Source organism: Mytilus trossulus, chromosome 1 (genome assembly GCF_036588685.1).
Source record: "Mytilus trossulus isolate FHL-02 chromosome 1, PNRI_Mtr1.1.1.hap1, whole genome shotgun sequence".
Classification (NCBI taxonomy): domain Eukaryota; kingdom Metazoa; phylum Mollusca; class Bivalvia; order Mytilida; family Mytilidae; genus Mytilus; species Mytilus trossulus.
Window position 1 is genome coordinate 39,381,904 of NC_086373.1, and position 17,759 is coordinate 39,399,662.

At 32.9% G+C, this 17,759-nt stretch overlaps 2 protein-coding genes across 2 annotated transcripts in view; both read left to right on the top strand.

Annotated features, from left to right (window-relative positions):
* Positions 1 to 117: 117 nt before the first annotated feature.
* On the top strand, positions 118 to 6,252 carry LOC134724149 (large ribosomal subunit protein eL20-like). The gene is made up of 5 exons (XM_063587438.1): positions 118 to 171; positions 1,421 to 1,600; positions 2,521 to 2,650; positions 3,006 to 3,115; positions 6,111 to 6,252. The coding sequence occupies exons 1-5, from the start codon at positions 154 to 156 to the stop codon at positions 6,201 to 6,203; spliced, it is 531 nt and encodes a 176-aa protein (XP_063443508.1). The 5' UTR covers positions 118 to 153; the 3' UTR covers positions 6,204 to 6,252.
* A 5,695-nt stretch (positions 6,253 to 11,947) lies between these two features.
* The window catches only part of LOC134707775 (uncharacterized), a 38,746-nt gene continuing 32,934 nt past the window's right edge, over positions 11,948 to 17,759 (top strand). The window contains exons 1-7 of the mRNA XM_063567819.1: positions 11,948 to 12,079; positions 12,596 to 12,717; positions 13,115 to 13,283; positions 13,606 to 13,711; positions 14,229 to 14,465; positions 14,943 to 15,043; positions 15,285 to 15,387. Coding sequence (XP_063423889.1) covers positions 12,024 to 12,079; positions 12,596 to 12,717; positions 13,115 to 13,283; positions 13,606 to 13,711; positions 14,229 to 14,465; positions 14,943 to 15,043; positions 15,285 to 15,387 — 894 coding nt within the window. The 5' untranslated portion in view covers positions 11,948 to 12,023. The remainder of the gene's footprint in view (positions 12,080 to 12,595; positions 12,718 to 13,114; positions 13,284 to 13,605; positions 13,712 to 14,228; positions 14,466 to 14,942; positions 15,044 to 15,284; positions 15,388 to 17,759) is intronic.

Here is a 17,759-nt window from a genome sequence, read left to right on the forward strand (position 1 = left end):
ATTAAAATATTATTTTATTTTTGAGCCTACAAATTCTCATTTTCTTTAAAATGTTTTGCATTTTTCTGGGAATAAAAAAAAATAATGAATTTTTGCAGTTTCTCGTCATCGTGAAAATGCACGAGACTTGTCTTTTCTTTCCTCGTGTTCGCCATGAAAGTCCTAGGCGAGGTATACAGTGATACTTTTCCAGAATAAAACACTAAATTTATATCTCCAGTGATAATTTGGGTTAACAATATAAACCAAAGTTTGTTGTCAGTTAAAATAATCGATTTATTTGTAACATTTTGTCCGTACAACCGGTTTTAAGTTGCATTCTTAAAAAAGGGGGAGGTGCATATGTATCCACGTAAAAGTATAATTTATACTCATTTTGGAAGAACTCTAACGTGCTTAAACATTTAGCTTTGCTTATGGAACTTTTTATTTAAAGTTATTGTATATTTTCACATGGAAAGTACCCTATATTGAACGTCAAAAAATTATACAAAAAATGTACAATATTTGAAATAGTTTCACACATGTCACATCTACGAAATGGTTTAATTGAAATGTAGTAAACTAAAGGTATTGTCAGTAGGAACTATAAGATAATTTAACATACACATGAAACTCCCAACGGGGTTACAAAAATCCTGTTCTCAGTGGTCTCCCTGTGTTGAAGAGAGATAAAAAAAATCCTGTGTATGAAATATTTCATGAACTAAAAACTTCCAGACGCCATAACCGGTGTAACTGACATCATAACAAAATACTCTGCAGGGACCGACGGGGAATAAAGTTTGGCAGACTAAAATATTGCTGGCCATCAGGTCCTGCGGAACAACAAGTTTTGCCGGACCTGCATAAATTCTGCCCTAAGGTTTAACAGGTCCAACAATTAGATGCATCTCTGGAGTTTCACAATTCATCACATGTATGATTTAAATACAATATTTAAGAATGCCATACCAATTGCTTTCTAAAATTATATCATTTCTTATTTAACTACAATTTTCGATTGAAACATCTGAGTGAGATGATCTCTAAATACACCTAATCGCTATTTATTCCATTCCGGATAAGTTCTAAAATTACACAACTTTTTCATCCAGTTGAATCTATCTGGGACCCTGTTTAAACAAATCCCCATGCATGATACTTTTTAATGATAAATTTTAATTTCGAAAAAAGTGGATCATACTATATCAAAGCTTCTTGATGATCACTTTCTAAAGTTTTTCCTCCCTCAGCTCACTGCTGATGACCTCCATTTTCGGTCCACGTGACCTAAACAGGAAGTTGTATAAATGACTGTTTTTCCAGGAATGGACTAAATAGCGATAAGGTGTATTGCATCATATAACAAAAAAAAATTATATTGTATTAATTGCATAAATTTTACAAGATCTTGTATTTTTATGTTTTTCTTTTACAGTTAAAGGAGTACAAGGTCATTGGCAGATCTCTGCCATCTGACAAAAATAGAGCTCCACCACTCTATCAGATGAAAATATTTGCACAAGACAAATGTACAGCAAAATCAAGATTTTGGTACTTTGTTTCTCAGTTGAGAAAAATGAAGAAGATGAGTGGTGAAATATTGTCTGTTCAACAGGTAAGAAAAAATGAAAAGTTGTACCTAATGTAGTTCCAATCCTATGATTGTATTTTGGTATCCCTTTGCAAGGGTACTATCTTATGGAGCAACTCTTCAATCCTCTGTATGTTACATGCAATTTCCCTTAGCTTACAAACTGAAGTGTTTGATAAAGTTAGAAGAAATGTGCTACACTAATACAACCAGTCGCCTTCCCTGTAGAATATCTCAGTGTGAAGTGAATTATGGATGTAACACACCATCAAAGGAGAACTAAAGATAGCCATCAAACAAGAGCAATAATTTGACTGTCTCAACACTTTCATTTATTAATTTGCACATATTAATTGTCTTTGTCATTTTATTGAATATCAAACGACACAATAGTGTTTTTATGTATCTCAAAAATGTGCCATTTAGTTTCTGATAAACACAATAACCTCAACATTCCTTCCTGGTCAACACTAAACACAACACATGTAGGTATTTGGACTAAAACCAAAATAGAAATCAAATATAAATTTATTATTTTTGAAAATAAAAAAAATCAAAGCATAATTTAAATAGTCCAATGTGGAGAAAAAGTAAGCGAGAAATCATTAAAACCTTTTGTGAACCTTAGAACTTGACAAAATGAATAATGTTTAAAGTTTTCACATGTTTAGAGAAGACTTGTAATTTGCTTTGCATAGAGCATCCAGGATGATACATTTCTTTCCAAATGATCATGTGATAAATCAAGACGTTTTAAGATTTACAGAACTTTATACAAGAGATGTTAAATATTTTGTCTTAAAAACCTGAGAAAATTCAAATGATTTTCATATTATACTTTGCAATGTAGTCTGTCACTGTCATTTATTTATAACTGTTTGAAAATCCACTTTGCACACAGAGAAAAAAAATATGATAAGTAAGTATGATATTCTGTCTTGTAGGTTTATGAAAAGAAGCCAGTTAAAGTAAAGAACATTGGTATCTGGTTGAGATATGTGTCCAGAAGTGGCATCCATAACATGTACAGAGAGTACAGAGATCTGACAGCAGCTGGTGCAGTAACACAATGTTGTAAGTCCCTAACTTTCTTAAGTACAAACTAAGATATAGTAAACAGTGGATAAAGTTGAGGAGTTTATAAATGTAAAAAGGTTGAGTTCCTGCATGAGAGAAGTAATATACAGTACACACAGGCATAATTAATGCCACGAGAGAGTGTCCATATAAAATTTAGTTGAAATTGTTCTTTTACAATTTTGTAAAACCCATTAGAAAAAAAGATACATTTTATTTAAATCATAATTACTGAATGATGTACACTTTTGTTCAAAGTTCTCTTATGATAAAAAGAATTTTAAAAAAAACAATAGAAAATATTTTTGCTTGGATATTGTGATGTATTTAAAACACTATCCTTTGATTATAGATCGTGACATGGGAGCCAGACATAGAGCTAGAGCCTCAACAATACAGATCATTAAAGTTGAAGAAGTAGCTGCTTCCAAATGTAGAAGAAATAATGTCAAGCAATTTCATGTATGTTAACTATGAATGTCCATTCTGCTTGCTCTCTCCAAAAATTAATGAAACACAAAAAAATGTCACAGAAACTGATAATAACATACAGTTGATATTTATTTTCTGGTGAAGTATCTTTATCTGATCAATCTTACACACTGTACTTGCACGTTCCCTTGACTTACTGACACATTGTTAGATAAAGCCAGAAGTAATGTGCTACATAAATAAAACCAGTCGCCTTCCCTGATTATCTAGTATCAGTGTGAAGTGAATTATGGATGTTACAATTCCCTCCAAAAAATATGAAATTTGTTTAAACTGTTTGCTGCTTGATATATAGGTAATGTGATTGTTCACTGTTCAAAATAGGTTTGAAATCTCTTTCTTTTATTGTCATATAAAACCAAATTCAGTACTACAGACCGTAGGTTTTAATAAGTGGTTAAGAGTGTCTGTCTAATGAACCTCTGTTTAAGGTATTGATACTAAGTATATTTGTTCCGCACAGGTCTGTTAAAGTATTGATGGATTGTCAAGCTGTCTGTTCATTTAATTTGATACTTAATTGATCTGTAATAGGACTATTTTAGTCTCCATCCTGCTTTGTATGACACTAGATTTGTTTTAAGCAAGTTTAATATAGGGCTCTAAGTTTCAAATCTGACAAAAGTATGCTGTGTTGAGTGTGCTAGGCATGATGTAAAAATGTCTATTTTCATTTTCTCCTAGAAATTAGATTATTAGCCTAAAACCAATAAATGTTGTTCATGTAAAGAATCTGATAATTATTTCATCTGCTATGGAATATTTTGGGAGTGGTGTTTACCCTCATCTAAGAAAGAAATAGTTTCACTATTATTGCACGTTCCCTTGACTTGCTGACACATTGTTAGATAAAGCCAGAAGTAATGTGCTACATTAATAAAACCAGTCGCCTTCCCTGACTATCTTATGTCAGTGTGAAGTGAATTATGGATGTTACAGATCAGTAATTGTATGTTTAAAGAACTCTGTACAATACAATGTTAATTTGGAGGCCCCTGCCTTTAACAGTAAAAATTCCTTTGCTCACCAGAAGTAATTTCAGTTCCATAATTTGCTGCTTGGTGTTAGATAAGGTTAATATGATTGTTTTCTATGACAAGAGTATGTTCAAAAATAGTTTAGGATAGACTTCCTTTTTGTTCACCACCAGTACAAGTTTTGATATTGATTAAAATATTTTCAAATCAGCATAGATGAATTGTTTCCAAGTCTTAGCATTTTAGTCTTTGATATTTTTGTTTGCTTATGTAACAAAAACACTAAATGGTCAAGTCAATTATAACATGAATTTTGATTTCATGAATATATATGTATTAAACACCAAAATATTATTTTAAAAGTCGTCAAAATTTTTAAAAAATTACCTCCCTTTTCCACCCTCTAACAGAGAAAATAATTTACAAGTCCTACCCCATATGATTTGTTTTTTCAAAAGAATTTCTCAATTGTCCAAGCTTTAGTTAAATGGTTGACTTTCACAGTGGCATTGAACCTAATCAGTACAAAGGAGAAATGTTTAACTATGACTGCACGTTCCCTTGACTTGCTGACATATTGTTAGATAAAGCCAGAAGTAATGTGCTACATTAATAAAACCAGTCGCCTTCCCTGACTAACTTATGTCAGTGTGAAGTGAATTATGGATGTTACAGATCAGAAGTTAAACACATAAAAAATTACTTTCATCAGATTTATTTTCTGTTGTATAACTGTCTGATTTTTGTTTTTAAAAAAACATTACTTTCTCCAACATGATATGGGTTCACAATAGTATGTTATCTCCCCATTATTGTCATAAACTTGATACATGTTAGAATGAGTTAGCAGTCTCTATCTTTTTTTGTCTCTCAATACTTTGTATAGTTAACAACACTGCAGGGCACATTTTGGACAAGGTAAATGTCCCGCAATGAGTTTCAGATCTAAAATAGCACTTACATTGTACTAGATGTCATTTCTATTTCACAAAGTCAGTTATCAAAATATTGTTCTGGTCTGTTATGTAAAAAAAATCTGACAAAAATCATCCACTGAAAAAATTTGTTCTTTTAATGAAAGAACTTATTTCAATGATTCTTTAGATTCAGTTCCAGTTTTGTAGTTGACCTTTTATGTTGAATTGAACCATATAAAAAGAGCAAAGAGGAGTTCAATACATTTGCACGTTCCCTTGACTTGCTGACACGTTGTTAGATAAAGCCAGAAGTAATGTGCCACAGAAATAAAACCAGTCGCCTTCCCTGACTATCTTGTGTCAGTGTGAAGTGAATTATGGATGTTACAGATCAGTAATTTAATGTACACTACAGTACAATGTAAAGGCTCCTGATTTAATCGCGTAAATACATTTGTACTATAGAAATTATTTAAAGTCCTACAACTTGCTGATTGTTGTTAATTATAAATGCTACTTCATATGATAGTAATCCATGACAAGACAATGTTATAAAAACTTTTTTGTAGTACTGCACTGCAGATCCTTAGTATTGACATGATATCAAATCAAATTATTGAACCTTGGCTGTACATTTTGTTTTGATAAAGATTGTTCTCATTATTCAAATGATCCAGTTTGCAATTAAAGAGGTTAATATTTTCACTGTACTTGCACGTTCCCTTGACTTACTGACACGTTGTTAGATAAAGCCAGAAGTAATGTGCTACATAAATAAAACCAGTCGCCTTCCCTGACTATCTTGTGTCAGTGTGAAGTGAATTATGGATGTTACAAGCTCTAGTCTAGATACAGATAAATATATGGGTTAAACACTGAATATTAATCACATATCTACCACATACATTAACAACATAGTTAAACTGCAACTCTAGGCAAGAATCGGGAATTTTCTTCATGCAATTTTGAATGAGTCGGTGTTAAATAACAAGTATGCTCTGTAACTTGTATCTGTTAACTGTATAGCTTTTAAAATAATGCATATTAATATTTGGTTACTTTTTCTTACAGAACTCCAAGATTAGATTCCCACTGACACACAGAATTCACAGAAGACTGAATCGTCCAAGATTCACAACAAGCAGACCTCATACAACTTTCTGAGGTGGACAATGTACTATTGTACACAAATAAAAAAAAAGTTAAAAAATTATTTCTTATTGATATGTGAAGGATGAATGAAGAGAGATTTCATTATCTAATACATGGTCTCCAAGGAAGGCACACCATTAAATAAACCACTGAAATAGGATGTGAAACACCAATTATATGCCATAACTGTCAAAAGGGGGGGGGGGGGGGGGGGCATATTGATTTACCCTTGTCTGTTGAGTTCTTTTACAGTGTATTTGTATTTTGCTATAAAAGTTTTGCCAAAAAATGAAGATGTGTCACTGTGTATCAACTCACAAATCTGCGTGTATTGTATTGATTCAATATCAGTTCTATATTTTCAATTAATCCTTAAAGCTTGGTTTTAGACAAATCTTATAGCAATGTATCAAAATTTGGCTTTTTTTGTAGGCTTTTGTTCACTCAAATTTTGAAACATAGGAAGTCCTTTATTCAAAAATTATTTTCAAGTTTTTATCTTTTTAACATAGCTTAAACACACAAATTTCAATAGGAACCCTGCTGAAAATCTTGTCATGAAATTTAGATAGGTGTTTATATCGAACAGATTGAAAATATATTATTGATACTTTACATGCAGTTTTGCGAGAAGATTTTCAACTATTTTGGAGATCATTTTTCTACAGGTAAAAAATAAGAGTGGTGGATTTCTCCTAAACCCAAAAACTGAACTAAGAATAATACCTATTGTATTCTTTCAATAGGACATTACATTGTCCAAAAATATGTTGCCTCGGGCAAAGCAAGTCAAACTGGTGAAATGTTTTGTTTCCTTTGTATTAGAGTAATGATCTTTATGAAATTTTACTAGGTTTTATACTTCACAGGAAAGTTTGTAAGGATTTTGGGGGTAAGGGGATTTTAAGGTTTCTGGATAATAACTTGATATGTAGTTTATTTATGGCTTTTGAATTGTGTCAAAAAGTGTTATACCATGGTAAAGAGTCTTTAATTAATTTCAGGGGTTATGACCAGACTGGTTTGGTTAATTCTTGGGGTTCTTTAATATGTTTTAGGTATTTATCATTTGGATTTTCCGTTTGTTTTTTAGTTGATCTATATTGAAAGTCGACAAGCTAAATCACAAATACCGAGCTCCGAGGATAGTTATGAAGATTTTTCATAACTACTGGATAGTTTTCTTGTCGATCCTATCTCTTTTGTCGCAGAAAACTCGACATAGTGATAGTGATCCAGCGGCGGCGATGTAAGCTTACTTCTTAAAAACAATATATATGTTAGAAGGTGGATGCTTCATTCTTTGTATACATATGTTTCATGTTACGAAGTTTCTGTCAGTTACACGTCAAAAGTCCTTGACCTCTTTTTCATGGTTTAATGACTACTTGAACAAATGTTAAGATTATAAGTAATATGACAACTATAATTCTTATGTGGGTATCTTGCAAGGATCTCATGCCCGCCAGACAGTTCATTTGACCTCGACCTCATCTCATGGACCTGTGAACAAGATTAAGTTTTGGTGGTCAAGTCCATATCTCTGATACTATAAGCAATTGGTCTAAAAATAAAATTAAGAAGAATGGAAATGGGGAATGTGTCAAAGAGACAACAACCCGACCATAGAAAAAAAAACAGCGGACGGTCACCAACAGGTCATCAATATAGCGAGATATTCCCGCACCTGGAGGCGTTCTTCAGCTGGCCCCTTAACAAATTTATACTTGTTCAGTGATAATAAACGCCATACTTATTTCCAAATTGTACACAAGAAACTAAAATTAAAATGATACAAGACTAACAAAGGTCAGAGGCTCCAGACTTGGGACAGGCACAAAAATGCAGCGGGGTTAAACATGTTTGTGAGATCTCAACCCTCCCCTATACCTCTAGCCAATGTAGAAAAGTAAACGCATAACAATACGTACATTAAAATTCAGTTCAAGAGAAGTCCAAGTCTGTTGTCATAAGATGTAACCAAAGAAAATATACAAAATGACAATAATACATGAATAACAAGACTACTAGCAGTTAACTGACATGCCAGCTCCAGACTTCAATAAAACTGACTGAAAGATTTTAAAAACCTTTAAGTGAATCAATATTAACGCCAAAATATGCAATCTTTAAATTCATGGTCACCGATTTGACTCAAATTCTCGTATTTGATTTATAACAATGTTAAAACATTTTTCCAAAAGAAACAGTTTATAGAGCATGGGATAGATAATATGTAGGTTCGTTTCGTGTGAATTTTAGTCCAGACGCCATCTAATTAACTATCAATTTGACCTCAGATGACCATATAAGCGATGTAAACATAAATAAAGATATAAATAGATTAAACCAACACGTGCTATTGGATTTTTATAGGTCTGTTTGATTTTATTTTATAGATTCAACATATATGTTTCTCATTGTTTTTAACCGTATAAGAATGATTTTATATGGATCGAATAAGTAATCAAATGGTTTACTGTAGTTTCACTTTCATTGTTGACCTTCTTTTTCTTTAAAAATAACCAGTACACGTACAATGCATGCGTTGTCAATCTAGCTAGGGGTTAAACTGAAGTTCACATGAATACCGATTTAATGAGGTCGACTGATTCACTTGCAAGTGAATTAGAAAATATCAATGTTTCTTCGCTTAATTTGACAAAATTGAACTATTTTGGCTGCTAAAAGTGAATTGTTATTTCATTATTTCACTTTCATTATTGATTTAACAAAAAAAAATCTTACTTTAGATTTTTTATGTACCCCTTTAATGACCTTACAACAGTATCGTAACTATATCCCTTCTTAATAAGTCTATTCAAATGTTTTGTTAGTTTATTAGGTGAATACTGACACCTTTGTGCTTTATAAAGATTATTTCCATAATTTTTTTTTATATATATAGTATATTAACGAGACTAAATTGAAAACTACGTTCAAACCTATCATTGCGTTGGATGTGCATGTAAAAAAAAATCGTTGTAGATGGGTCTAAAAACAGCACAAACAACATTTTCCAAAAGAGTGAAAAGGTATATTTTAACAAAACGCATTTGACTAACAGGTCGAACAAATGATGTTCTTTCACCCTGCTGACTGTCATTGGCGATTGCCAAATAAAATTGATCACAAGATGTAACGCAATGGATCTTAATATAAATTGAATACTAAACAGAAAAACAAAATTTTAACTTGTGGCCACGATGTTATGCCACAAACATACGGTGTCAATATATATATATATATATATATTTTTTTTATTTATTTTTTAAATTCATTAGAATCATATTCAAAAATGTGTGGTCCTGGCCATTGATTGACGACCTAAATTATCCCATTGACTGGGACAGATTAGGTGAACGTTTGTCTGTAACGAACATTGCTCACTTCTTACTTATAGAATTTAAACTGTGGGGTCACCAAAGGTTCTTAACGCCTTAGATAATAAAATAATTCGAAAACTTATTCAGGAATAACTTTTATGTTTTGATTTATATTATTAATATAAATCAATACATCGTATTATTCCGGATTCGTTTTTCGAATTGCTTTATTTAGGTGTTGAGAACCTTTGGTGACCCCACAGATTCAGTGTCTTTAACAAGTACATAGTGAGCAGTGATTGTTACCGACAAACGTTCATCTAATCTGTCCCAGTCAATGGGATAATTTAGGTCGTCAATCAATGGCCAGGACCACACTGTTTTGAATATGATTCTATTTCCATCAGTTGCTTGTTACATTGTCTTCAACAAGAATAGACAACAACATCAAGTCTTTTCATTTTCTGAGCAGATACATATTCGGATTTATAAATTGAAATCCAATAATATTAATAAAACAGTTAAAGCCAAAGTAATATTTATCAGATATTTTATAGCCAAAAACAATATCTTTCAATGTGAAATCTTTTTTCTATTTTTACTTTTTGCAATAAATTATGAATTTTTCTCCAAAAATCGTGTAAAATAATGTTGATAATCTGCTTCAGTAAAGCATTTGTTACCTAAATCATTGTCTTACCTTTCATCTAAATTATAACTTTTTAGTAGGTAAAATGCTTTGCATCGATACTTCTTCAATTTATTTTCATCTAAATAGTAAACAAGAGTGCACACGCTAATATGTCTCGCCTTGTTTACTGAGGGTTTACGCAGTATATATTGGACGATAGATGTAGTCTTTCGGAACACTTCTGTTCTTTCAATGACCACCTTTCAAATACATGCGCAATAGCTTCTATGACCACTAGACTGGTTCGCCTGTCTAGATCAATGTGCATATTACATATTTCATGTATCAAATGATTTTTGGTGAACGCTTTTACTTCAGGAAATTTTAATGGAACATAAAAAAATTCATTCAGCTCAAGCGTTTGTCAAGCGTATACCTGTAAACTGAACGCACATAATATACACGCTACAAGAGCGTTGAAAACGCTACAGATAAGTTTGAGACACGTTAAGAGCACATAGCATACAAAAATACTCGTCGCCTAAAAACTTTCATTCAGGAGAAAAAGTCCGATACGGTTGAAACTTCATCAAACCTACAGAAGATAGTACACCCTCTCATATCATGCAGCATGGGACTAGACATAGAAGTACAGGAACTACTCCCATTAGTTTGATCTGTTCAAGATCTACAAAAATATCCCACCTGCCTCAAAGGTGCATAGAATCGCCCATGGTCCAGCACTAATGATACAAGTATCAACCAGAGTAACAATGACGTGGTAGTAAGTATTTAAAGGCCACCCAGCGGCCTCCAACAATGAAAAAAAAACTATTTAGTCGGCTATTAAATGCCCAAATGCCCCGACCATTAAGATTTAAAAACAAAAATTAAACAAAACTAAACAACCTTATTGATAACAAAATAATTTGCGAAAAAAAACTTGACCGACATTAACTATGAACAACAACCATTGTACTACATGTTTCTGGCTTTAGAATGGGCATTTGCACATAAACAATGTGGGGGCCATAAACTCAACCCTCCCAAATGAACCAAACCTAGGACAACACATCGCAAGAAAAAAACTGTAAAATATCAGTTGCAATTCGCGTCCCTAAAATTATGGGTACGGTGCACAATAATTCACTTACCTTGCATAAAAACAACAGACACAAATCACTGAAATAAAAGTAGTCGCACTTACCGAAAGCAAAGCTAGTGAAAATGTAGACGAACCAGTGGACGTAGACGGACTGGTAAACATGTAAACAGACGGGTGAATGTGAAAGACTTATTGACATACATTCACATATAGACAGACCTGCAGTCGGGAATGAAGAAAGACTAGGGGAAACGCTTAGGTACGCTTCACGCACAACCAATACACGCTTTAAGCTTGTTGTGCACACTATACAGATATGATTGACAGGTTGAATGCATCAAATTTAGTTACTAGCATATTGGTAGCGTGCATGATTTTTTTTACCGTGACCGACATACGTCGGAGCTATACGTTGATGTGTGAACCGGGTTTCTAATTCTTATGCACAACAAAAGTAATATAAAACAATACATCTTTATTGAACGATTATCTAATATATAATGCCAAACAAGCATTTGGATTTACGATTGCATTTCTTTTTTTTAAAGAAAGCAACTTGTATAGTTTGTTAATAAACCCATCATAGATACCAGCGGCTCAAAATTGTGACGTTCTTTTCATCCGCCTGGTTCAACGTCCAACAAGAAAACGTCCAGATTATGACGTTACCTCTTTTCGTCGCCCGGGCTATCTTTCCCTCGCTACGTTAAGACGTCCAGTACGATATTTCTGAGTAGCAGTGTTTTCAAAAGATTTCGAAGAAAAGGAAAATGGATTGTGTTTATATTCCAGATATTTACCACATTACTTCAGTTTCAAATACAACGTAAGGTTTTTTTACTAGAATTTTGTCCTTTGATTGATACTGTTCTTTCTACTGTATATATATTCTATATTCATGATCTGCTTTGTACAGTTTTTCATTGGATGTGGAGGTGTACGTAATAAAATTGTTATTTCATGAATTGAGTTATTTGACTGAAAACTTATTGATCTAAACATATATCTTCTTATTATGACTTATATCTATATATAACCTCTTGTGTCTGTCGATTTAAACGAGTTCACAATGTTCGCTCACGATATGCAGTGAAATTTGGCAAAACGTTAAGGAATTTTTGGTCCTCAATGCTCTGCAACTTCTTACTTTATGTGGCCTTTTGTTACTTTTTATTTTATTCGAGCGTCACTGATGAGTCTTTTGTAGGCGAAACGCGCGTCTGGCGTAAATATAAAAATTTCAATCCTGGTATATATGATGAGATTATCTCGAATAAGATATAAACCAAGACCATGTCAAAGTTGATGTCAAACATAATTCGGTTATTTTCTTCCTCTACAGAATCGATGTATTTGCTACTATCAGCGAGTTTCTTGAGGTGAACTTCCATTCGGGAACAGATTTCCCAAGACAACAATTACATGGCATCATGCATGAAATGGTGAATTACAAAAAGAATACGGGTAAGATTTTACATATAAATGCAATTTCAAGACTTCATAAAAAAAAAACAATAATTTGTTATCTCTTAGTGGTAACTGAGACTAATTAATTATGTCTGTTGTGTATTTTTTGACTCTCAAAACATCATTGTTCTTTGAAAACTAAAATTTCGGATGAAGGTTTTTTCCTTTACAAATATTTAAAGGAATACAAAACTTAATGATGAACTAAAATTGCATAGCTAGGTATGACCAGACAGATTTTGAGGTGAAGCGAACAGAAAAAACCATTGACACTTATTATTTGAAATTTGGGTTTCCTCCTCTTTAACTGTTATTGTGATTGTAAGTGTATTGTATTCTTCAAGTTTATATCTATTTATTCATCAAGTTGCATATTTTTATTTTTGTTTTCCAGATTTTCCGGAAATTAACAAATTGCTTTATCTCCTAACTGAGATGGTTTTAGGTGTTGTCGAATCCCACCAATCAAGCAGTTTTGATAGTAAGAAGTCCTTTGCTGAAACAATTCAAAGCAAACTTATTAAACTGGTTCCATCATCTGACAGTATGCGGCCAATCCCAACGTAAGTTGTTTGATTTAGAAAGTGTTCTTGTATTTACTCTCAAGAGTTTTCGTTACTAAAAGCCTAATTTTTAAAAATATACTTTCTAAATGTAAAAGATATGTCGGGCTAATTAAAATGAAACCGATGTATATAATAGTTTAACTGGGACCTATATTTTATAATTATGGATATTTTTTTATAACGATGTATATTAAACTTATATTCTTTAACTGAATACGAAAGCAATTATTTCCCTCCTCCAAAGATCCTTTCTGATACATTTATCGAAGTTAATATTTCGAATATGCAAACGTTTTGAGTATCGCATTACATATTTCAGATTTGATCATGTAAAAACTGAGGAATATTATACAGATGTCGATGAAATGTATAAACTGATGAGAACACACAAACATATATACAAAGACATGCAAAGACAACAAGAGGTAATTTCAAACAGCCGAAATTTTGGTAAACTGCTATATCTGCAAGTGGTTAGTTTAATTACTATTATTTTCAAGAGCTTAAATTTGCTATCGATTCAGAAATAGATGATATTATTTATGTGACTGTTATGGTGTTTTCTCCATGTCGAAGGCCGACTTTCAGCAACTTCTTTTCTGAGAACTACATTTTATTAATTAGATATAGGAAGATGTGGTGTGAGTGCCAATGAGACAACTCTCCATCCAAATAACAATTTAAAAAGTAAACCATTATATATTAAAGTACGGCCTTCAACACGGAGCCTTGGCTCACACCGAACAACAAGCTATAAAGGGCCCCAAAATTACTAGTGTAAAACCATTCAAACGGGAAAACCAACGGTCTAATCTATATAAACAAAATAATAATGACCATTTTAGAATCATTGGTATACCTATAACCATTTTGCATTGTTTTTCACACAAAATGTCTAGCAGTGAGAATATGGCATGAAATAAGAATATGTTATATTTCCAGATATGTTGGAGTGCTAACAGTAAGGTGAAGACATACGAATTATGCTTGAAGACAGCAAAGATGTCACGAAACTACATGGCAGATAAACTATCTAAAACAAAATTGAAAAGACGAGATGAAAGCATTCAGATTTTGCAGAAAATACTTAACGATAAAATGGAGAAAGCAGCAGAAACAGCCATCACATACCAAACCTTAATAACAAAGGAGAAAGCAACAAGAAATGCCTTGAGATTGGTAAGTATAACAGAAAAAAAAATACATTTTTAATATTCAAACTTTCTTCTTATTTCAATTACAAATCAGAAAAAAATATGTAGTTATGTAATTTCATTGAAATTGTGAAAGGAGAAAGGTATATTGTTGTATGCAAACCGAGGAAAGGTTCATAGCATGAACACGTCATTTGCATAGAGCACCAATCAACCGTTTTATCGGTTCTCGTACACTAATTCAGGTTTTTATTGGTTCTCGTACACCAATCAAACATTTCAGATTTGCACTTTCCGTCACTCGACTGTTTCAAACATCATAAATAAAGGAAAAAACACTTTTAAAAAGTAAAAAGTACGCAATTAATCCGACGTACACGTTGTAGAATTCCTCTTAAATATTTGTAGTATAATTGATTTATATTTTAGCTTAAAAAGTCAGTATTTTAAAAGTCAGTATTTTAGTATTGAATTGAATTTTTGAATTCTATTTTTTTTATAGATTGAAAGAAACCTTGTGGACGATATCAAATTCAACTTGATCGATCGTATTCAGAGCGGACTAGTATCTATGAAGTACATCTTAGCCTCACAGACTAATAAGTAAGTTACAAATATTGAATATGTATGTATTGTGGAGGGTTAAAGCAAATGATAGATCTCACTACTCTTACAACATCGTTACTACCTAAAATTAACCCTTTTAGACTGTGTCCTCTCTGTTGATTTTGGAAAGCTCTAATGACGGTTATCTTAAGTTGACATTGACTTTCATAATATCTTAGTTTGAAATTATTTATTGCATCAACAACCAAGTTCACTCATTTTCATTTTTCGTTTGTAGACTTTATGAATTACTTCCAATCATTGACGATTTTGACTGCCGACTAGCTGCAGAGTCAATTATAGAGAAGCTTAGCTCCAAATACCAATATAACTCACCACAGGTAAGCAGGATTGTTCTTATGAACATTACCTTTTTAACTTATAAAAGAGGATTTTTGTCAGAAAACACGGTCAAACATCCAAACATACTATCCACATTGATCTGTGTCCACACTTGTTAACTTATAATATTTATAGTTCAATCGCTAAATCTAACAACTTGCCATTTGTATTTCTTTCACAGCAGCTTTTTTTGATGAGTAGACATATATGTGCTGACATGAATTGTCATTGATATGGTTATATTTATAAATCTGTTTACTACAAAAATTTTATTTTTTTTAAATACTAAGGCTTTTCTACCTCAGGCATAGATTACCTTAGCTGTATTTGGCAAAACTTTTAGGAATTTTGTTCCTCAATTCTCTTTAACTTCGTACTTTATTTGGCTTTTTTAACTTTTAATTCACTGATGAGTGTTTTGTAGACGAAAAAGTAAAAAACACAAAAATACTGAACTCCGAGGAAAATTTAAAAAGGAAAGTCCAAAATCAAAAGGCAAAATCAAAAGTCCAAACACATCAAACGAATGGATAACAACTGTCAATTTCCTGAACCTCTCACTTGTATGACAGTCGCATCAAATTCCATTGCATTGTCAACGATGCATGAACAAAACAAACATACTCAAAGGTAAAAATGTCAAAAATAGGGGTACAGCAGACCAGACTCAAGCTGGCAGCCACTTTTATCGGCCAATCAAGATAGCAGCCACTTTTTTCCAGCAGCCAATTTTGACAATATGTCTAAAAACCCAAAAACTGCATAAGACTCAAACGTTCCAAAAATCGCTAAATCTTAGTAAAAAATAATTCAACAGCGGAATTCGACAATTTCGCGGCTTGTACTTAATTTAAAAGCATTTCATTACGTTTAAAATATGTATGTGAAGTTAGCTGCCGGTTTGTTATTCGATATTCGATATTCAATATCAGACGGTTGCTAGCAGTCGGTTCAATATTAAAATATAGTTGAAAATCATTAAAAAGTATAATTTTCAAAGTTACATGGTTAACAGGAGTGAAAAATAACGCCGCAAATAGTTTTATGACCCCTTCAAGCTGTCGTAAATTCTCGTTGTCCTCGAATATAAACCCTTATATAAATTGCATATTTGTCTTTATGTTATATAGATTTTTATCAATAAAACGACATCAAAGATTCATCAAAGATTTAATTTAATATATAATATCTAAAACTAAAACTTAAGCCGGCCACTCTAAAAACATTCAGATATATGAAAAGAAATATCTATGGAAAGTCAAAAAAGAATAAATATATAGTGAAGACCTACGGGAGACCACTCAGATGACAGTGAGAACCCTGGTGTTTCAATATTTCAAATGCAAAGATATTAAAGACTCTATAGTATATAAATTGGGTGTACATATAAACGTGACTAAAAAGATTTTTGGTTATGGGTATTGAAAATACGTAAATGGGGAACTTTGCATCTCTGTGGTGGCCAGACGGGCCCGGATCCCAGAAAAATATTTAAGTGGGGAATAGCTTGGGTCAATACCTTTAAAATGAGCTAGGTCCGGTTTAGAACTTTGCCGTAGGGATATACCGAAGAGTACCGAATGTGTGATTGATATGAAAAAATACGTAAATGGGCAACTTTGAACCTCTGTGGTGGCCAGACGGGCCCGGATCCCAGAAAAATATTTAAGTGGGGAATAGCTTGGGTCAATACCTTTAAAATGAGCTAGGTCCGGTTCGGAACTTTGCCGTAGGGATATACCGACGAGTACCGAATGTGTGATTGATATGAAAAATACGTAAATGAGCAACTTTGAACCTCTGTGGTGGCCAGACGGGCCCGGATCCCAGAAAAATATTTAAGTGGGAAATAGCTTGGGTCAATACCTGTAAAATGAGCTAGGTCCGGTTCGGAACTTTGCCGTAGGGATATACCGAAGAGTACCGAATGTGTGATTGATATGAAAAATACGTAAATGGGCAACTTTGAACCTCTGTGGTGGCCAGACGGGCCAGGATCCCAGAAAAATATTTAAGTGGGGAATAGCTTGGGTCAATACCTTTAAAATGAGCTAGGTCCGGTTCGGAACTTTGCCGTAGGGATATACCGAAGAGTACCAAATGTGTGATTGATATGAAAAATACGTAAATGGGCAACTTTGAACCTCTGTGGTTACCAGACGGGCCCGGATCCCAGAAAAATATTTAAGTGGGGAATAGCTTGGGTCAATACCTTTAAAATGAGCTAGGTCCGGTTCGGAACTTTGCCGTAGGGATATACCGAAGAGTACCGAATGTGTGATTGATATGAAAAATACGTAAATGGGCAACTTTGAACCTCTGTGGTGGCCAGACGGGCCCGGATCCCAGAAAAATATTTAAGTGGGGAATA

Coding starts and splice junctions, on each gene's coding strand:
- LOC134724149 (XM_063587438.1), top strand. Junction 1,601..2,520: donor AAATATTGTCTGTTCAACAG/GTAAGAAAAAAT, acceptor TCTGTCTTGTAG/GTTTATGAAAAGAAGCCAGT. Junction 2,651..3,005: donor TGGTGCAGTAACACAATGTT/GTAAGTCCCTAA, acceptor CTTTGATTATAG/ATCGTGACATGGGAGCCAGA.